The sequence below is a fragment of the Panthera uncia genome (genome assembly GCF_023721935.1).
Source record: "Panthera uncia isolate 11264 chromosome B3 unlocalized genomic scaffold, Puncia_PCG_1.0 HiC_scaffold_1, whole genome shotgun sequence".
Classification (NCBI taxonomy): Eukaryota; Metazoa; Chordata; class Mammalia; order Carnivora; family Felidae; genus Panthera; species Panthera uncia.
Genome location: NW_026057582.1, coordinates 31,660,083 through 31,682,422, shown reverse-complemented (window position 1 = coordinate 31,682,422; position 22,340 = coordinate 31,660,083). Strand labels below are relative to the sequence as shown.

At 40.3% G+C, this 22,340-nt stretch overlaps 1 protein-coding gene across 5 annotated transcripts in view; it reads right to left on the bottom strand.

The window, feature by feature from the left end:
- Nucleotides 1-22,340, bottom strand: part of DCAF5 (DDB1 and CUL4 associated factor 5) — a 103,848-nt gene that overhangs the window by 22,760 nt on the left and 58,748 nt on the right. For 4 of the 5 annotated variants that reach the window (XM_049612583.1, XM_049612584.1, XM_049612585.1 and 1 more), the window contains exon 7: nucleotides 3,071-3,137. In XM_049612583.1, the coding sequence (XP_049468540.1) occupies nucleotides 3,071-3,137 (67 nt within the window). Of the gene's footprint in view, nucleotides 1-3,070; nucleotides 3,138-5,282; nucleotides 22,257-22,340 lie in introns of those variants that run through there. The other variant, XM_049612587.1, reaches the window with a different exon arrangement.

Here is a 22,340-nt window from a genome sequence, read left to right as displayed (position 1 = left end):
AAAGCTGACTTCCTCCATACCCATTCCACTCTATAGAAAATAAGGTAAGGAGCTGATCATCCTCAATCTAATCAAGAGGAACTAGGTCAGGGCTTGGTTGCTTTTTTAGTAGGAATAAGTCTACTTCTGGTTTCAGAGGTCTCAAAGGCAAGACCTGGAGGGTATATGTGGCAGGTGCCTTCCTCTAACTGGAGTCTGTGTCCTAAGCACCAGAAGATTGCACGATCTCATTCAGCCTTTCTGGTCCAGCCTCATTCTCAAGTGTAAGCCTCCTGGGCTTTTAATGGGGAGTCTGACAAGTCTCTGTTGTCCGCTGTTCTGAATGTTCTGTCCTTTGGAAATTTTAAGCTTAGCTCTTTATCCTCCTTTCCTGTGCAGGTTCACAATCTGGCAAATGCCCAGTGGAGCAGGCCCCTCCCACTAGGGAGCCTTTGCCTCCAAAACGCTGTGTTAAGGTGGGAACTGAATTTTGCCTCTCCAGCCCAGCCCCCTAGCTCCCAGGACAACCCCAGCACTCAGCAAAAGTCCTACGGGGAAGAATGGCCATGGGTTTGAGGCACTCCTAGATTGTACTCTGTCATATCAACCCATGTGGTCATTGCAAATTCTGATTTCTTCTGACCCCCAGCAGCCTGCCTGAGGCAGCCCAATCTGCAGCCTCCACCCAGATGCGCCTAGGAAAGACAAAGGTCAGCACTTTCTGCTCGGCTAGGAAGGGCTCTTCCTTCTCCAGAATTTGAGTTCTTCTAGCACGCTTTGTTGCCGCAGCTCTCTGACACCTTTATGGCAGGAGCTACCTACTGCTTCCTCTGCTGGATCTAGTCCTACGAATCCTTTTTTAAAAACAAATGTTTGTTCATTTTTAAGAGAGAGAAAGAGAGTGTGCGTGCATGTGCGAGCAGGGGAGGGGCAGGGAGGTTGGGGGTACAGATGATCCGAAGTGGGCTCTGACAGCAGAGAGCCTGATGCAGGGCTCCAACTCACGAAATGAGAGATCATGACCTGAGCCGAAGTTGGACGCTTACCCGACTGAGCCACCCAGGTGCCCCATTAGTCCTTTTTTAATAGAAAATTTACATTATTCTTTTTTCCTCCTTGAAATAATATTGCCACATTACCTACACCCCCCCCCCAATTTCAGCCTAATATATTTTTGCAACTTGGAGGTTTATATACCTCACAGCAATGCACAATGTTCTAGGGTTCAAATGGTCAGAAATTTATGGAGTAAATTTCTGAAAGGTTTTCTGGGTGTTTTGTTTTGTTTTCTAAAGTAGAAGGGAAAGGGGGAAGTGGAGAAGGAGAATGGGTACTTTCTTAGGAATACTGATTTTATGAAAGAATACACATGGAATTTGAGAATTTAGAACTGAATTCCTTTAAAGCAGCTGTGCCTATAAAAATACTTGGAAAGTCTAGGTATCCATATCCTGGTTTTAATATTGGAATCCTAAATCAGCTATCAGGTCCCTGCCAACTCCAAGACTGCATAGGTATCTATACTTAAAAAGTCAGCCTGGGGTGCCTGGGTGGCTTGGTCAGTTGAGTGTCCGACTCTTGATTTTGGATCAAGTCATGATCCCAGAGCCGTGGGATTGAGCCCTATGTCAGACTCCACGCCAAGTGAAAGCCTGCTTAGGATTCTCTCTTGCTCCTTCTGCCTCTCCCCTACTCGTGTGTGCTCACACACTCTCTCTCTCTCTCTCTCCCTCTAAAAAAACAAAAGTCAGCCTAATTGTGGCCCATACCCTAAATCAGTACAAAAATTAGCTAGGAGAGGAAAAAAACCTAGACTACCATTGCTAAATCTTCTCTGTTCTCTCTTTATACAAACATGAAAAAGATTCCAGAGAACAGTACCACAGGAAGGGGGTTGTCCACTTTCTATTTTAAAAGTCACATTGACTTAATAATTAAGAGCTTTTTTAGATCAGGTAAAAGATAAAATTAAGCCCAAAGATTACTTCCCAGCTAATCAATCTAGAAGATTAGGGGGGTAGGAGACCTACTACAGAACTACCTCTAGAGCTAGAATACCGCTTTGGTTCAGATAGACTGCTGCTGTCCCATCTGGTCGTGCTTCACAGGTAAGCTGCTTCCCTCATGCTTTCCAAATTCCAGAAGGGAAAAAAGGCCTTTTGCAACTTGTTTAGTAACCAGACCACAGTAATAGGATAGTTACATCAAAAGTAGGCTTCAACAAGTTTTGAAAGGCAGATATTTGGTGACAATATTGTTAATTTAGTAATGGGCAAGCCAACAACTTCCCTAAACTCTGAGCACTAGACAAATTTTATGTACTACACTTGGCTTAGTCTCCTATTACTTTCCTAATGGCCATTTTCCAGTTTGATGCCATGTATCACTGGAGCAGATGGCTATATTGAGCTGTCCTTGAGAATAAAAAATAGACATTTTCCTACCAGTAGGAAGCAACCAGTGTAAGACTCAACTGAGCCGAGGACACTATTATCAAGAATGAAGAGCAATCCATGCTGTTTGAAAGCATAGATGGCTTAGATCCAAATTTATGGAAAGCTGCAGGTGTTTTTCAGAATACATCTAGAGAAAATGCAGAAATATTTCTTCCTAATTTCTTCGATATCTGGGGTCAGCCAAATCCAGGGAGTGAGCCTATCCATCAACAAAGAAAGTTTCCCTTTACTTGACATCACCAGGGAGGCCAAAGGAAAGGAAGAGGCCCTAACAACTCTTTGTACATAACAAACAGGAATGTGCAGATGGATAATAAAGAAAAAGCATGTAAAAGCAAGATAAAAATATTACAGGTGTGAAAATGGACATAATGGAAATCTATGAAGTCTAAAGAAAAGTTCTTAGGAGGAAAAAAATCTGAGCATCACTATGTCAGTAAGGATCTATATGAAGGTTAGAGTGAAATCTGGCTTCTAATTTTTATGCTCGTTTCCTTTGGTTGCTTTTCTGATAAGCTTATTCTTTAAGAGAGAAATATCATCCTCTATTGCTACAGATCAGTCCTTTCAGGGTACAGCATGCCAAAGGTCAGTAGAGCCAACATTAAGTAGGTTCATACTAAGGATATACTCACCTGCTTCTGGATCTGCAGGAATTCTCCACATATACAGGTTAAAGTCATCAGAGCCTGAAAGGATATACTGTTGGGATAAAAAATATATATATATATTATTTATATATTGATATACATCTATCTACCTATGTGTACAAAGATTCTTTTTACTTTTTACTTTATTTTTTAAGTTTATTTATTTATTTTGAGAGAGAGAGGGTAGGAGCTGGGGAGATGCAGAGAGAGAGAGGAAGAGAGAGAATCCCAAGCAGGCTCCGTGATAATGTGGGGCTCAGTATCACAAACCATGAGATTATGACCTGAACTGAGATCAAGAGTTGGATGCTCAACCGACTGAGCCACCCAGGTGCCCAAGTGAGATTTTTTTTAATAAATAAGACAAATGGGCATATATTCATAAGGCATCATGCAACAAATACCTTCTTTAAAGTGTTTGCCAATAAGGGGCACCTGGGTGGCTCAGCCAGTTAAGCATCCAACTTCGGCTCAGGTCATGAACTTGCTGTTCATAGGTTCGTGCCCTGCGTCAGGTCAGCTGTGCTGACAGCTCAGAGCCTGGAGCCTGCTTCAGATTCTGTGTCTCCCTCTCTGTTCCTCCCCTGCTCGTTAGCTCTCTTTCTCAAAGATAAATAAAGATTTAAAAAAAAGTATTTGCCAATTAAAAGACTCATTGGATAAAATTCAGCCACAACCAAACAACCTAATTGAAAAATGGGCAAAGGACTGGAACAGACATTTCTTCAAAGAAAACATATAAATGCCTAAGAAGCACATGAAAAGATGCTCAGCATCACTAATCATTAGGGAAATGAAAAGCAAAACCACAGTGAGATACCACTTCACAGTCATTGGGATGGCTATTACCAAAACCCCCCAGAAAACAAATGTTGGGCAAGGATGTGGTGAAATTGAAAACCTATGCACTGCTAGTGGGAATAAATGGTGCAGCCACTATGGAACACCATATGGAGGTTCCTCAAAAAGTTAATCATAGAACTGCCATATGACTTAGCAGTTCCACTCCTAGGTATATATCAAAGAACTGAAAGCAGGAACTTGAGCTATCTGTACACCAATGTTCACAGAAGAATGTTTATGATAGTCAAAATGTGGAAAAGATCTAAATGTCCATCAATGGATGAATGGATGAATAAAATGTGGTATATACATTCAACGGACTATTATTCAGCCTTGAAAAGAAAATCCTGATACATGCTACAACACGGATGAATCTTGAAGGCATTATGCTAAGTGAAATAAGCCAGATACAAAAAGACAAATATTGTATAGTTCAACTTATGAGGTACCTAGAGTAGTCAAAGTCATAGAGACAGAATGTAGAATGGTAGTTGCCAAGGAATTGGGGGGGAAGGGAGGAATGGGGAGCTACTGTTAAACGGGTATGGAGTTTCAGTTTGGAATGAACAAGTTCTAGAAATGGACAGTGGTGATGGCTACACGCCAATGTGAATGTAGTTAATGCCACAGAATTGCACACTTAAAAATGATTACAATGGAAAGTTTTATGTTATGTGCATATGTATGTGTGTGTGTATGTATGTATATGTGTATATATATATATATATATATATTTAAAATTTTTATTATGAAGCATAGTTGACATACAATGTTATATTAGTTTCAGGTGTACAACATAGTGACTTGACAATTCTACACATTATTCAGTGCTCACCATGATAAGTGTAGTTACCATCTGTCAGCATATGCCATCAAAATATTATTGACTATATTCCCCATGCCATACTTTTCATCTCCATGACTGAACTTATTTTTTTAATTATTTTTTTCATGTTTATTTATTTTTGAGAGATACAGAGACAGAGTGTGTGTGTGTGTGGGGGGGAAGGACAGAGAGAAAGGGAGAGAGAATCTGGAGCAGACAGGCTCTGAGCAAGCTGTCAGCACAGAGCCTGACATGGGGCTTGAACCCACAAACTGCGAGATCATGACCTGAGCTGAAGTCGGATGCCTAACCTGATGCCTGAGCCACCCAGGCACCCTTTAACTTATTTTAAAACTGGAAGTTTGTGCCTCTCCCTGGAAACCACCAGTTTGTTTTCTGTATTTATGGGTCTGTTTCTGGTTTTTATTTTTGTTTTTATATTACACATATAAATGAAATCATATGGTATTTGCCTCTGACTTATTTCACTTAACATAATACCCTTTAAGACTATCCACATTGTTGCAAGTGGCAAGATCTCATTCTTTTTTATGACTAATATTCCATTACACACACACACACACACACACACACACACACACACACTTTCTTAATCTATTCATCTATCAATGTATACTTGGGTTGCTTCTGTAGCTTGGCTATTGTAAATATTGCTGCAATAAACATAGGGGTGCATATATCTTTTCATTTTCCTTGAGCAAACACTAAGTAGTGGAATTACTGTATCATATGGTAATTCTATTTTTAATTTTTCAAAGAGCCTCCATATAATTTCCATAGTGATTGCTATGTTGTATGTATTTTTATCAGAATTAAAAAAAAAAAAAAAACCTTTTAATACAGAAAAAAAATTAGGAGCTTCCCAGAGATCTTTTTTTTTTGCAATGGTAAGCATCCTAAACTTCCCTGCTGTCAACTGACATCTTTGAACAGGAAGCCATTGCCAACCCAGCCATGAATTAGTGCCAGGGGCATAAGCAATCCCCTTTTATGTGGCAGCTCCAAATTACTTCATCTCAGATAGGACACTGAACCAGATTGATTCTAATTAGGACTTATAAAAGCATTGTCTAACATTGCCTAACAGCAACAAGTCAGCAAATCTGACTGCTCATTTACTTGCAAAGATGAACAAAAGTATATTACTTTAAGTTGAAGTCAGCATTACTTCTTGCCTTTTGGTCTCATCTCCTTATCTCCCCAGAAAAAGAAAGGCCTATAGTTTTCTAAAGAAACTTCTTACTTAAAAATGACAGTGTGAACAATTCCAAAAACTGTTAAGTTCAACATACACACAACCTCATGCCTAATGTAAATACTTTACAATAATTAAAAATCAATTCAGCAGTCTTCAAAATACTTGTAGGAATATGAGAAAGGAGGCAAAGAAAGGCATGTTTAAAGATAAAGCAAATGCTACCCACAGGGGCTAGGTCATGTAGCCCAGGGCACAGTGGAAAAAGAAATGGGTCCAGTTTCCTCATCTGGTTGCTCTCTGTTATTGTCTGAATGTTAGTGTTCCCCCACCAAATTCACATGTTGAAATCCTAATGCCCAATGTAATGGTATCAGGAGGTGGGGCCTTTGGGAAGTGATTAGATCATGAGGGTAGACCCTTCATGAACAGAATTAGCACTCTTAATAGAGACCCAACATATGTCCCAAGCTGCCTTCCACTATGTGAGGACACACAGAGAAGTCCACAGTCTGCAACCCAGAAGAGGGCCTTCACCAGAACCCTTGCTGGTCTTGGACCCTGATCTTGGACTTTGAGCTTCCAGAACTGTGAGAAAGAAATTCCTGTCTTTTATAAGCCACCCAGTCTGTGCTGTTTTCTTATAGCAGCCATAACAGACTAAGACACTCTCTGAAGCTCATTTAATTCTAAGATTCTATTATTACTCTGGAAGGAATGGTAGAAATCAGATCAGAGCTAAAAGTCCCTAAGCTGCTGGCTCATGGTTACTTGACAAGTCATTACGGAAATATGCTCAAGACAAGGACACTCAAAGACTAATCTTATAAGACTTCAATTAAAAAGTTTCCTTAACATCATCAAAAAACAACTTGATTTTTAAAAATGGGCAAAGGACTTGAATAGACATTTCTCCAAAAGAAAAAATATATATAATGGTCATATACAAATGGCCAATAAACACATGAAAAGATATTCAACATCACTAATCATTAGGGAAAATGCATATTGAAACCAAATAAGATACTGCCTTACACTCATTAGGATAGCTAATATAAAAAAAAAAAAAAATAGCTAAGCAAAATTAGTCAGAAAAAGACAAATATCATATGACTTCACTCATATGAGGACTTTAAGACACAGAACAGATGAGCATAAGGGAAGGGAAGCAAAAATAATATAAAAACAGGGAGGAGGACAAAACATAAGAGACTCTTAAATATGGAGAACAAACTGAGGGTTACTGGAGTGGTTGTGGGAGGGGGAATGGGCTAAACGGGTAGGGGGCATTATAGGGAATCTACTCCTGAAATCATTGTTGCACTATATGCTAACTAATTTGGATGTAAATTAAAAAAATAAAATAAAATAAAAACAGCAAGTAGTTCCTCAAAAAATTCAAACATGATTAAAATTACTACACGATCCAGCAATTCCACTTCTGGGAAAATATCCAAAGAATTCAAAAAAGGATCTCTAAGAGATATTTGTACACCTGTGTTCACAGCAGCATTATCACATTAGCCAAGAGGTGGAAGCAACCCAAGTGTCCATCAATGTATAAAAAATGTGGTTAATACATACAATGGAACATTATTCAATCTCAAAAAGGAAGGAAATTCTGACTTGTGCTGTAACATGGATGAATCTTGAACTTGCTAAGTGAAATAAGCCAATCACAAAAACATAAATACTGTATGATTCCACTTATGAGGTGCCCAGGGTAGTCGGATTCATTGAGACAGAAAGTAGAATGGTAGTTTCCAAGGACTGGAGGGAAGGAGGAGTGGGGAGCTGCTGTTAAATGGGTATGGAATTTCAGTTTGGGAAGATAAAAAACTTCTGGAGATGGATGGTGGAGATGGTTACACAATGATGTGAATATACTTAATGCTACTAAAGTATACACTTTTAAAAAGTTTCCTTAAAACAAGAAAAAAATGAATCCTTGTTGCCCTGACTTTAGGATTCATCCAGTAACTAACTCCCTGTAGTTTATAACATTTTCCTTGTTAAAATTAGGAAGCGGGAATTCAGTAGCCCAAGGGCTTTCCTCTCAAGCCTGTTTGCAAAACCACCTACTAGTTAGAGGTAAAGATTCATTGATTACATACTAACGAAGCATTTCTGTGCCAGATACTCTGGGGCTTACAAAGATATGTAAGGTAACACCTGGGTTCCCAAGGAGCTTAAATGAGGTAGAAAACATACATGTAGGTACATGACTACCATTCCATGAAGTAGAAATCACTAGGTGCCATTATGAGAAATAAGATGGTGATTCACAAGAGGCAAAGCAAGATCGATTTGAGCACTGAGCTGGCCTTGGGTAAAGATGTGAAAAGGTGAAAGGAAGGAGCAAAGGTAAAGTAATGGGTGCTGTTTCAGCAGTAACAGCAAGTATGGCATAGCTCGATCCTTGATGCCTGGCTCATATCCCTCAGGCCTTATTGCTGCATGTACTGTACCTGATCTCCAACCGGTTATCTAAGCCAAAGCCTAGGAGGCTGCAGGCTGTTCTGGTGAACGAACACTTAGAAGCAGCACTCAACCAATGACGGATGGGAGTTGGTGTATCAATATTCCAGCTTCCTTGTTCCCAGGTGAAATAACTCTGAAATATATGTTCAATACACTCTCCCCTCAGGATCGAACTCCAATTGCCCACAGTTGTAGCTGGCTCGCTAAACCACTCATCCTTTCCCTATCTTCCTTCTCCATTCCTCTACTATTTCCTACATTTCCAAATAAATTATGTGCACCTAAAACTGGAACACAAAATAAGACACATGCGGAGACAGAACATAAAAGAACTGTCCACTAATTATTTGTGTGTGTGCATGTACATATATATATATGGCATGAAACTTATTTATTACTCAACATCTCATTTCATGCTCTATGTTTAAAAGAGGCTATAAGACTTTATAGACTTCCTGCTCCCTTGCCCCCCCTCCCAACCTTTCTCAAACTAAACAAACAACAAATATTAAGAAAAGGTGAAAAAAAAGTGAGACAAGGCCGGGCTTATCCGAGGTTTACTATTTCATAGTGAAGGATCAGTGCTTGCCTATTTGTTCAGCTATTCAGCAGGGAAAGTCATGACCAGGTAAAAGGGACTCCCAGACAGAATGCTGACTCAGAAGACTGCCTTAGAAGGAAGAAAACTCCCACAGAGTTAAGGCCTCTTGGATTTAATATGACAGCTCCTAAAATATGTAGAAAATGCATACAATGTACAGGCTTCCCCTCAGGGATACGAGCAACTCCTGACCCTCTCTTCCTCTTGGAACCATCACAAGGGAACAGCTTGGGATGACTTCCAAGGCGGGGGTCTTGACCCACTGCCGTCTAGTCAGACCGTTTAAGTGTTCACACACTGGAATCACAAAACTGCCCTGGAATTCATTTATGGCATTTCATGGTTGTCTGCTGGGCCCCTTCCAGCATTAAAAATTGGCTGCCTGGGATACTGCTGACTGTGGGAGACTGAAATAAAAATGAGTTCATCCTTTATTCATTAAACAAATATTTACCCAATGTCTACTATGTGTTGGGCACTGTTCCAAGGAAAGAAATACAGAATTGGTCAAAAAAGATGCTGTCCCTGCCCTCATGAAGCTTACATTTTATTGGATGGGGACAGAAAAAATTATATACATGTGAGAGGACAATGGGTAGAGGAAAAAAAAGATAAGAATATATTAAAAAAATATATACATATATATTCACATATGTATGTATGTATCTGATGGTGGTAAGTGTTATAAAGAAAAATTAGGGGTGCCTGGGTGGCACCGACTCCAGCTCAGGTCATCTCACAGTTTGTGGGTTCAAGCCCCATGTTGGGCTCTGTGCTGACAACTCAGAGGCTGGAGCCTGCTTCAGATTCTGTGTCTCCCTCTCTCTCTTCCCCTCCCCTGCTCATGCTCTGTCTCTCAAAAGTAAGTAAAAAGTTAAAAAAAAATTTTTTTAATAAATAAAAATGAACTTATTAAAAAAAAAGAAAGATTAAACAGGAGGTTAGGACATATAGGGAGGGAGTACTGGGAGTTTGTTATTTCTGTTTTATATACAGTGGTCACAGAAGGCCTCTCTGATAACATGGCATTTTAAGCAGAGCTCTGAAGGAAGTGAGAGAGCAAGTTATAGGAGTATCGGGAGAAGAGTACTCCAGGAGAGGGGATGGAGTTCTGAACTAATTTAAAACATATGGTAGCCAAAAGAGCTCTTCTTCTTCTTTTTTTTTTAAAGCCTTGCAGGAATACAAGATTATTTGAAGTGGGCTGAGTGCAGAGATACGTTTAACATCATCAGGGAAGTTGGAAACGTTCCCCTCTTCTAAGGCTGTGTTGGAAGGGCCCACCTCCTCCTGGAGTCGGACTGGAGCCTCCAACGAAGGCCCTGTTAATAGACAATCCTTAAGAGGACAAATGGGCACTGTAGGTCTTGATTGGCTTTCTCCCACAAATATTTAAATATTTGTTGTGGGGTGCAAGGAAAAATGAGCAAGAAAGCAAAGACCAAATAGTATCAACACCAATCAGTACCAAAAAACCCAAAGTTTACAATTTATACCCAAACGTAGAAACATAATAATTATTTGAATTAACCAGAAAATTGAACATCGCCTCAAGTGGTGAAACTGAAGGTACAGGTTTCTCTCTCTCTTTTCCTTTTTACCTTGATATCTAATTTCAAATAGTATCTGCTATTCTTACCCAGGGATTCTGGTGTTGAATCTGAAGCTGACCTGCAATAAAGGCTTCTGGCCTAGATAACAGAAAGGTTCAGCAGCACATAACCCATTAAAAAAAGATAAGCTATAGGGGCACCTGGGTGGCTCAGTCGGTTAAGCATCTGACTTCAGCTTGGGTCATGATCTCATGGTTTGTGAGTTTGACCCCACATCGGACTTTGTGCTAACAGCCTGGAGCCTGGAACCTGCTTCAGATTCTGTGTCTCCCTCTCTCTCTGCCCTCCCCTGCTCACGCTCTGTCTCTTTCTCTCTCAAAAATAAATAAACATTTAAAGAAATTGGGGCGCCTGGGTGGCTCAGTCGGTTGAGCGTCTGACTTCAGCTCAGGTCATGATCTCGTGGTCTGTGAGTTCGAGCCCCGCGTCCGGCTCTGTGCTGACAGCTCAGAGCCTGGAGCCTGCTTCCAATTCTGTGTCTCCCTCTCCCTCTGCCCCTCCCCCATTCATGCTCTGTCTCTCTCTCTCTCTCTCTCTCTCTGTCAGAAATAAACTTTAAAAAAAAAATAAAGAAAGAAATAAAAATTAAAAAGTAAATAAAATAGGTAAGAAACATCATGGGGAAAAAATGGTTGCCCAAATTCCTACGTTTAACATTTTTATTCCCTTTTGTAATGGAGGACTTCACAAGCAAAATTCACATTTAAAACACCACCATGAGAAAACATAAAGATTACTATTCAGTTTTAGAAAAGCAAAAACTAAATAAGGTGCTATTAAGTGTGTGGCCAAGGGAGGATATGAATATGAAGAATTCATTACCTCCTCTTAGGTCTTTTCTTTGACTTTACTCCAAACAGTGAGGGGTAAATGACAAATTAAAAACTCACTTCATATGGGTCTTTCGCTCTATATCCTGAGATGAATAGGGCAGGGCTTCAAAGAAGGAGAAAAAATATTTTAGATAGTCTTGGCAATTAAAGCCCCATTTCCCAAAATGCTCTAGATTGGGGTTGGCAGGCAGGGAGAGGTGGGAGACCCACAGGTTTCTTCAGATCAGAGAATGGGAGAAGTACTTAATTTTAATTTGTAAGATGGGTGATACCAATACAAAAACGAGCATAAATTACACAAATTACGGATCCACATCCTCCATAATCCTTCCCAGCTGGCCACAAAGTTTAAGGGCTAGCCACACTCTGACTCATCTCACTGTTCATTTGTTGTGTAGTCCAAGAGGACAGCCTGTTTACTGATCTTGAAGTAGCCTAGTTCTAAATAGAGTTAACCTGAGGCCAGTGCATTTTCTCTAATCCACTATCAGTATGGAGCTATTAACCTGTTCAAGCAGAGGGATACAACAACTGTTCTTCTCAATAGATTTCAAGAAGGAGCCACCACCATCAACAAGAAAAAAAGATTACTGCATTCGGAACTCTGTCACTGTCTCATTTGCCTACATATCCTTGTCAATCTATGAACCCAGAAAACAGCCATTCACCAGCACCCTACCCTGGTAGGCTGCTGCAATGCCCAGCATCCCCTCCAGGAATTCCTGCCCCTTTCATCCTAGTATTCTCAAGTTACACAAGCTCTGAGAAAGACCTTTTTCTATTTGCAAAGGCATTTTGCTAGCTCAATACCAAGAGAAACCCATGCCTCTAAATATAGAGACCACCTTTGTAGAGTCACCCAAGTTGTAAGAAATTTTTAATAACCCGAAGATTCAAAGAGGGATCTAAACGTGGCTTGGCCTGCCACAGCAAAACTGCTTATTAAATAGAAGCTTCTTGGAAAAAAACAAAACAAAACTGCAAATTTATTAGCCATCTTCAAGCAAAGCAACTATTTTTCTCTCCCTAACACCTGTATTTAAACACATCATAGATAACTCCCTACTATCAATAGTCTAAGGTCTCGTTGGGTTTAGAAACATAGATATAAATAAAAACTGCCCCCTTCTTCCCACCCAAAATCCACATTAAAAAGAAATTCTAGATGGCAGGACGGATAGGCCATCACCTGATATGCTCCAAGAATAACCCAATAAATGTCTTAACAGGCCTTTTGCTAAAAGAAATCTTTCTGCTCAATTTCTCTCTAAGTGTATATATATCTAAGTGTGTGCCTGTATATTTGCACAACATTTGATATTCCTCAACATCTGTTGATAAAGAAGGGAACATCGATCAATTACTATTCATTGAGTACTGATCAACTTACATAGTTCTCCAAGGCTCCTTCCATAGTAATTGATTAATTAGACTCCAACAAATGGCATGTCTGTCTAATTAACTGTATTGACTAGGATAGAAAAACCAGATGGCTTTCTAGCCTAGATTAGTAACAGCGGAGAGACTACTCTTTAAATCAAACAAACTCTTACTTCTTCCTGCCCTTTTGTCAGAAAGGGACAAAAATGTGATTGACCAATTTTGTGATGTGCTCTCTAGAAGACTATTTCCAGAAAAAGGTTTGCCATTGGTATATAATACTCATATCATTTATACTCAGTACCTGCCACAAATGTCATCCAAAGCAATCAGGGAGGGGCACCTGGGTGGCTCAGTGGTTAAGCATCCAACTTCAGCTCAGGTCATGATCTCACAGCTCATGCGTTCAAGCCCCCCCAGTGGGACTCTCTCTGCTTTCAGCACAGAACCAGCTTGGGATCCCCTGTCTCCCTCTCCCTCTCCCCCTCCCCCACTCACACGGTCTCTCACTCTCTCAAAAATAAAAAAACATTTAAAAAAATTAAAAAAATAAAGTTCCCTTTAAAAAAGCAATCAGGGAAATTTTGCTTTGGAAATGGTCAAAGTCATAGGTTTATCTGATTTATGGTAGAAGAAATAGAATTCCATTGGCTCCCACAAAAGAATACAAATATACCAGGGCACCTGGGTGGCTCAGTCGGTTGAGCACCCAACTTCAGCTCAGGTTATGTCTCACAGCTCGTGGGTTCGAGCCCTGCGTTGGGCTCTGTGCTGACAGCTCGGAGCCTGGAACCTGGAGCCTGCTTCGGATTCTGTGCCTCCCTCTCTCTCTGCCCCTAACCTACTCGCATTCTGTCTCTATCTCTCTCAAAAATAAATAAACATTAAAAAAAAAAAATTAAAAAAAAAAAAAGAAAAAATACAAATATACATACTCGTAAGATTACCACTATTTTTTAAAAATTTCATTGTTGAATTGGAATACATCTTTTTTTAATGTTTGTTTATTTTTGAGAGAGAGAGAGACAGAGCGTGAGCTGGGGAGGGATAGAGAAAGAGGGAGACAAAGAATCAGAAGCAGGCTCCTGACTGCAAGCCGTCAATACAGAGCCTGACTTGGGCTCGAACCCACAAACCGTGAGATTATGACCTGAGTAGAAATCGGATGCTTAACCGACTGGGCCACCCAGGCGCCCCATATTACCACTATTTTTTGCATGTAAAGTTACATGATTCTTGCTTCTTTGGACCATTTGCCATTTTGGCTCCATTAGGCTCCTGGAATTCTTTGGTTTATTAAAATAACTAACCTTTATGGGTTCTAAGTAGGAAAAATTCTATTAGTAAAGAAACGTTCCATAAAGACAGCCAATAATAGTCAAATAATCAGTAGGGAAGAAATTTTAAAATGCTCTAAATCTCCAACAGCTGCTTGTAACAAAGTAGCCTGCATTATTTAGAATTTTTATTTGGCAAAAGTCTTTTGGAAACCTGGGCAATCAACCCAATGGCCTTCAGCAACTAATCTCTCTTCTGTGGGCCTCAGTTTTTGTCTGTGGGGTCTGAAAAGTGGAGAGATGGCATCATTCATTTCAGTCTGCATATGAGTATTTATATTCCATTCAAGCAAGGGTCTCCAACCATTCAGAGGAAGAAATGTCACTTTTTTCTCCAAAGGTTGAAGACACCCAAAAAAGAGGCAAAAGTACTGGAAGTAAAATCTCGAAGGAGGATGGGGCAGGTAGAACAGGAAAAGTTATACTGTTCCCTACCAGGAATTTTTTTTTTTTTTAATTAAAAAAAAATTTTTTTTTAACGTTTATTTATTTTTGAGACAGGGAGAGACAGAGCATGAACAGGGAAGGGTCAGAGAGAGGGAGACACAGAATATGAAGCAGGCTCCAGGCTCTGAGCTGTCAGCACAGAGCCTGACGCGGGGCTAGAACTCACGGACCACAAGATCATGACCTGAGCTGAAGTTGGCCGCCTAACCGACTGAGCCACCCAGGCACCCCAACCAGGAATTTCTTAATAGAGTCCAGTCTCTGAGCCAGGAACTACATTAAAGGAGAACTTTGGGGTACCTAAGTGGCTTAGTCAGTTGAGTGTCTGAATTTGGCTCAGGTCATGATCCCAGGGTTGTGGGATTGAGCCCCACTTCGGGCTCCATGCTGAGTGTGGAGGCTGCTTGGGATTCTCTCTCTCCCTCTGCCCCCCTCCCCCTCTTGTGCTCCCTCTCTAAAATAAAAAATAAAGTACATTTTTAAAGAATTTCTTTAGGGGCACCAGGGTGGCTCAATCAGTTAAGTGTCAGCTCAGGTCATGATCTCGCAGTTAGTGAATTTGAGCACAGCACAGAGCTGTGCTTCGGATCCTCTGTCTCCCCCTCTCTGTGCCCCTCCCCTGCTCATGCTCACTCCCTCTCTCTCTCAAAGATAAACATTAAAAAAAAATAATAAAGGAGAACTGTCATGTTGTGTCACCAGATCACATCAATCTCTTAAGAAATGTTTTTTTTTTTAATTTAATTTATGTTTTTAATTTACATCCAAGTTAGCATACAGTGCAACAATGATTTCAGGAGTAGATTCCTTAATGCCCCTTACCCACTTAGCCCATCCCCCTCCCACAACCCTTCCAGTAACCCTCTGTTGTTCTCCATATACTTAAGAACTGTTCTTAAGAAATCAGCACACCTAGTATTCCTTCTTAGATGAACAATTATAAACCAGACCATATTAACAGGCCTGCGTGTACTCCAAAATCTTTTAAGCTTTCTAAGCTCTAAAACTGCATCAGTAAATGGACTAAAAGATGACCTAATCCACGGCTAAAATCTTAATCCAGGATTGCTAACACCTTAGAACCTCCAGGTTTCAGGAATTCCACAAAGTCTAATTTTCTATGCAAAATGATGTGCATATGTACATTTTCCTGAAATAAGTATTCATAGCTTTTAGATATTTAAAGAGGTTTAGGATTCCAAAAGAGCTATAAATGGCTGATTTAATAAACAAGTTATTTTCATGCTATCTTTTTTTATAAAATAAAGTCTTCTAAATAATATATACAAAGAATTCCACTTTCTCATTAGCCCATGGAAGACACTACCAACACCTGCTTTGTAGAGCCCAGGGGGCTGCATGTCTACGAGGAAGAGAGTACAATCACAGCAAGAGCCAGTCTAGTCCTGGGGCCCCTGAGTGGCTCAGGCAGTTAAGCATCTGACACTTAGTTTCAGCTCAGGTCATGATCTCACAGTTTGTGGTTCAAGCCTTGCATTGGGCTCCACCCTGACAGTGCAGAGCCTGCTTGGGATTCTCTCTCTCTCTCCCTCTCTCTCTCTGCCCCTCCCCTGCTCTCTTTCTCTCAAAAATAAATCAATAAACTTAAAAAAAAGAACAAAAAAAGAACCAGTCTAGTCCTGGTTCTGTGACCGATTACATCTGCTGTTTCAAATACTCTAGGCCTCAGCTTCTCATGGGGGTGAAGCCTGTCACTGGGAGGATTCAACATGAAATGAAAGTGCCTCAGAATAAAGGGCTAAAAACACTTAAGATGTAAAAGAAAGACAAGGAAAAGAAAATATGAGCCTCAAGTCACAAAGCAAGCCAAAGGATGGAAACCGAGACTATGCCTTTATTTCAGATAAAGGAGAATATATGGCATGCCATGCCTCCAGTAAGCTTAATCAGGGCTGCACAGAGTTATAAAAAGAGCAAAGTTATAACTCTATAGAGTGCTTCACTGGCCTGGAGCACACTTACTGGTGAACTCCCACACCTATACCGTACCCATATAATGTCAGCACAGAAAGGTTTAGTGATGATGTAATGTCTGAGGCCAAGCAATGCATTCAAGGCCATTTTGTTGGACTCCCAAGGCACAAGTCAGCTCTTTTCTCCAGGGGATGAGTTAGGATATCATTCTCATGATTTTGGGGGCTTTGCCATCTAGCAACTTAAAAAGAAAGACCTGTGTAAGTGATCCCAGTGCTCAGATAATCCAAGCTCAACCCTTTTAAGAAAACTTTATCATACTTTCCCTTTCCTTCCCTCTCCCATTTTCAGCAAGAGGTAGGAACTATTAGGTGAGGCATTAGATAAGACCCAAAGCAAAAGAAGACTTAAAAAATTACCACCCTGGGGGCACCTAGGTGGCTCAGTCCGCTGAACGTCCGACTCTTGATTTCAGCTCAGGTCATGATTCCAGGGTCATGGGATCAAGCCCCATGTCGGGCTCTATGCTGAGTGGAGCCTGTTTAAGATTCTCTCCTTCCCTCTCCCACTGCCCCTCCCTCGCTTGTACTCTCTCTCTCAAAAAATAAAAATAAATAAAAATAAATTGCCACACTGTCCATTTCCAGGCCACATATACCTGTTAGGCTGAAAGACTTACTTCCCAGAAGTCTGAGCTCTGCTGGACTTTCACAATGTAGGGCAAGAACCATTTAAGGAATTGTGAAAGAAAGGGAAACAAAAGCCTGGTGCTGTCTTATGAGCGTGTGCCAGAAGAGCTAGCAGGTGGAAAATTGGTCTTCTTTTTTAACACTGTTAAGAGACTGGCTCACTGAGTATGCAGAGGGGAGTGTGAAGCTTGGGAAACAGAATGCACCCAGTCAGGCTTTAGGGAGAAAAGGAAAAAAAAAAAAAAAAAATCCAAGTATGATGGTGATAGCAAGGAGGAGAGCCCTTGGGTTCAGGCAGCCTCCAGAGGAAGGAGTGCTGTTTTACTGCAAGATTCCTCACTATACCTTAAGACTAGAAGGTGGGCTGGTCTAAAAAAAAAAAAAGTTCAAGGCCATATCCAGCCTAATTGCTTTTATTGATGCCCAGCCAATCTGATGTCACTTATGTCACCTTATCTGATGACAGAAGTCATAAAACTTGAATAATTAAAAATTATACTAGAAATAAACTATGTACTGTTGGCCAAAAATAGAGAAGAGAGATTGTATGTAGGGCCCTAAAATGAAAACATCAAAGAGGTTATTATGGGCAGTCAGTCACGTGTCTACTACAGCATCTGGCACACAGTAGATGCTCAATAAATACCTGGGTTTTTTTATTTTATTTCATTTTAAAGAGGGGGGAGGGGGTATGAAGTTAGGAAGGGCACAGTAGGAGATAGCAAAAAGGAATTGCCTCCACTCACCTATGAATTAGTGACAGACCAAGAAACTAAACTTGAGGGAAAAACATCCTGCTGAAGCACAAAGGTTTTAAACTGGTGGCTCTAAGGCAGAATAGGCATGGTATACAGATTTATTTTATCCATACAATAAGGTAGCAGTTTGTTACAACATCTAAAAATCAGGAGATTTCACATTAAAAATCTTAATTTCTGGCTTCCTTTGAAAAAAACCCAGAGGCCCTCATGGAAACAAAAGGCTGAAGCTAAGTCAAAGCTTCATTTAGATGGGATTCATTTTTTTAAAAAAATTTTTTAACATTTATTCATTTTTTGAGAGAGAGAGAAACAGAGCACAAGTGGGGGAAGAGCAGAAAGAGAGGGAAACAGAATCAGAAGCAGGCTCCAGGCTCTGATCTGTCAGCACAGAGCCCAATGTGGGGCTCGAGCTCACGAACTATGAGATCATGACCTGAGCCAAAGTTGGACGCTTAACCGACTGAGCCACCCAGGCACCCCTGGATGGGATTCATTTATATTCATTTATATTTAGAAGGGGTGGGCTCTCTAGTTGGCCACACTTGCCACCACCCCCTACTGATTACTTCTAACCCAATTCAATCATTTTTGCTGCTTGCCTTGCTTCTGCTGGCATCAAGTTGTAACTTTTTTGTATAATGAAGAGGGCTGTAATGCAACTCCTGACCTTGGAGTTGTGAGTTCGAGCCCAACATTGGGTCTAGAGATTATTTTAAAATAAAATATTAAAATATTAAATAAATAATAAAAATATTAAAAATAAAATATTAAAAAGAGAACTCAAAAATCTAGGTTCTAGTCCTGGCTCAGCTACACACATATATATGTCTTGACTTATGTACCCAACCTCTCTGAGCCTCAGTTCTCTCATCTGTAAGAAGAGGGTCTATACAAAATGATCTCTAAAGCTCTGTAATTAGAATTCATCTACAATGGTGGCAATATGCATAGGGGAGACACAAAGTAGTCTCAGCCTATTTCACACGCTGTTCCCTGAGTCTAATTTCTTGAGATGTTAATCTCATTTTGAGGCTAAAGAATTACCTAGTGAACCTATGATGGTCTTAAAAAAAAGTATAGGCTCTTTGGCACAGTATCTGTGTGGAAAGACTAATCTCACCGTAATTAAAAGCCAAAAGACTGTCTCAGATGGATAGATCACTTTCTTGACCGTGTTCATTCCTATTATGGAAATTCTCAGATTCCTCTCTGGGATGGTTACCCAGTCTATGACTAAATGAAGAGTTCCAGAGCACAGAGCTTCCAGCTGTGGGCGTTCTCGAAGTATACAAGAACAGACCAAATATAATGACCAATATAAGGAAAGGATAGGCTTTGGAATTTGAAAGCAGCAAAAAAAGATCCTGTCTGGACTAGTCAAAGAATATACATGTCAATCCTGTGGATCATACCATAACTGTAGCAGCTGCTGCTTTAGTTCTGAGTGTGGAAAGTCAGAGCTTATAAATCACCTCTGAGAGACATGTTCCAGCAATGAGACCGTAAGTTTGGCCTCCTGTGTAGCACTTAGAAAGTATAAGCTTAGTAGATTAGCCTCACTGAAAATCTATTATTTAATTCATCCTCATAAAGCCCCTGGAAGTTAAGCAGGAAAAATGGTACTTATCAATTCTGCTTTACAATTAGGGAAGCCTTAGGCCCACCAAAAGCTAAAACCACACATTGACCGAAGTATTCAAGATTTGCTTCAACAAATATTTATTGTGCTCTCACTGCTTTCGTGTACTGGAGACAAGACAATGATGAATTAGCCACATTTCATTTCTTTGTCTCCAAGGAGTGAACAAAATAGCCTAACATAAATCTCTATACTTCCTATCCCCTAGGTTACATACTTCTGATAATCTATATGGGGACTATGAGCAGACTTGAAAGACTTTACCTCTGAAATGGATCCAAAGTTAGAGTCAATGACTTCACATCCTCCTTCACAGAAAACCATATATCCCAATCAAAAAGCATCTAGATTGTCAGAGAGGATACAGTACACATAATCTTTTCCCCACAGGATAAAAATTCATACATAAGGGGTGCCTGGCTAGCTAGCTCAGTCACAAGAGCATGCGACTCTTGATCTTGGGGTCGTGAGTCTGAGTCCAATGTTGGGTGCAGAGATTACTTAAATGAGTATTTTTTTTAAATTACACATAATAAATTAGTCAAATCTGAACAGAAAAAAATCAAAGCCATTCAATGTTTCTATCATTATATATAACCTTAAAGGTAAAAACAACTACATTTTGGGGTGCCTGGGTGGTTCAGTCAGTTAAATGTCCAACTTTGGTTCAGGTCATGATCTCATGGTTCGTGGGTCCGAGCTCGGCATCAGGCTCTGTACTGAATGCCTGCTCAGAGCCTGGAGTCTGCTTTAAGATTCTGTGTCTCCTTCTGTCTCTGCCCCTCCCATGCTCACATTCTGTCTCACTCTGTCTCTCAAAAATAAATAAATCTAATAAAAAATTAAAAAAACAACAACTACATCTTGTTAATGTACATAACCAAGAAAATCACAAAATACCTTCTCTGGTTCTGCCTACAGCAATACCTGTCCCAGTGTGTCTGGGCAAAATGGGTAATTATAATCTAGGTTAGAGGTTCTCAGTTGGGGCAATTTTTTTCCCAGAGGACATTTGGCAACGTCTGGAGACATTTTTGGTTGTCTGGGGGATGGCTGGGGGAGATATTACCGGCATCTAGTGGGGACAGACCAGGGATGCTACTAAGTATCCTATAATGCACAGTAGAGCCCCACGAAACAAAGAATTAACCAAAATGTCGACAGTGCAGAGGTCAAGAAACCATGGTCTGGGTGTTCTATATATTGGCTCGAGGCCTATGTTCTGGGTCTTTTAAGGGCTCCATGCAGACAGGTTCTGGCTGCTAATATAGGAGCTAAAAGAAAAACATCTATTCTCCTTTACCTCTTCACCTTTCCCTCAGCCTCTGTGTTTCTGGTAATAAAGCCTAATAAACCATTACATTTAGTGCCTGCTTTTTATTGATCATTGAAATAAGGGTCACACACATAAGAGATGGACAAAGATGGAAAATCAACTTAAAAGCAAGGAAGAAAGGCAAGGAGGAAGAAAGGAAGGAAGAAAGAGAGGGAGGGGTTTGGTTGTCATTTCCACAGCTAAATGAAACTAAATCAACCAATCTAAAGAGCAGACAATGATCTGTTCTGTTGTGAGTCTGATCATGTCTGGAAACTGCTTCTTCCCACCTAAGAAACAAATAGCACGTAGAAAGTAAGTCATTCGTTTATATAACTGAGGACACCTAGTGGTTTCCAGTGTGTCACAGCTAAGTAGGCCCTAAGATTGCCTTCAATATAAATTCTGAATTTAGATATATATTCCTTATTTATAAAAGGGACATCCCTAGTCTAGACAACTTAAAAGATACTTTCAGTTTCTTTAATATTCAATTCAATTCAACAAGCATTTATTGTGTTCCTACTACCTATACTAGTCTTTAAGCTATGATGTTGGGGAGCATGTAGCAACTTCAGTCTAGGAAGAAAAATCTTAGCTTCTGCCTTCTAAAAGCAAGGTACTCGGGGGCACCTGAGTGGCTCAATTAGTTAACTGTCTGACTATGGCTCAGGTCATGATCTCACAGTTCATGTGTTTGAGCCCTGCCACTGGGCTCAGTGCTGTCAGCACAGAGTTCACCTTGGATCCTCTGTGCCCCACACTCCCTCTCCCTCTCAAAAAAAAGAAAAAAAAAAAAAAAGGCAGAGTATTCACAAGTTCCCCAAGAACGGTTTCTTTTATGTCAACTCTAAAGAGGTGAGTACAGCACGTGAGAAGTATATGTCAAAATTTTACATGGTTGATGAACCCAAAGAGAACACTAAGCATTAGCAAGAGACTAAGAACTCTATTTTTCCAATCTAGATGGGAAATAGCATAAGATCTGTTGTGTTTTAGAAGAAAAAAAAAATCTATTTGTTTATTTGACCAATGCCTCCATATTTGTTTTTCCTCGGCTTGATTACTGAGACCAGTCCAACTGGTGCACTCACTGACACTCACTTCAGAACTTCTATGGCCAAGACAGACAGGTGCAAGAATGTCAAGCATGTTTTTAGACTGCCAGCTCTAAGTCAACATCAGTGTCTCAATTCCCAGTGAGACTGTGAAAAGGCTGGAAACACAGCTTGGGTTCTCCTTCCCAGTTGTGATGCTGGCAATAAAAAGAAAAAGAGTCAGCATCTGGCTTCCTCTCAAACAAACCTGCTCAGCCCATCTTATCCAAGAAAAAGATGCC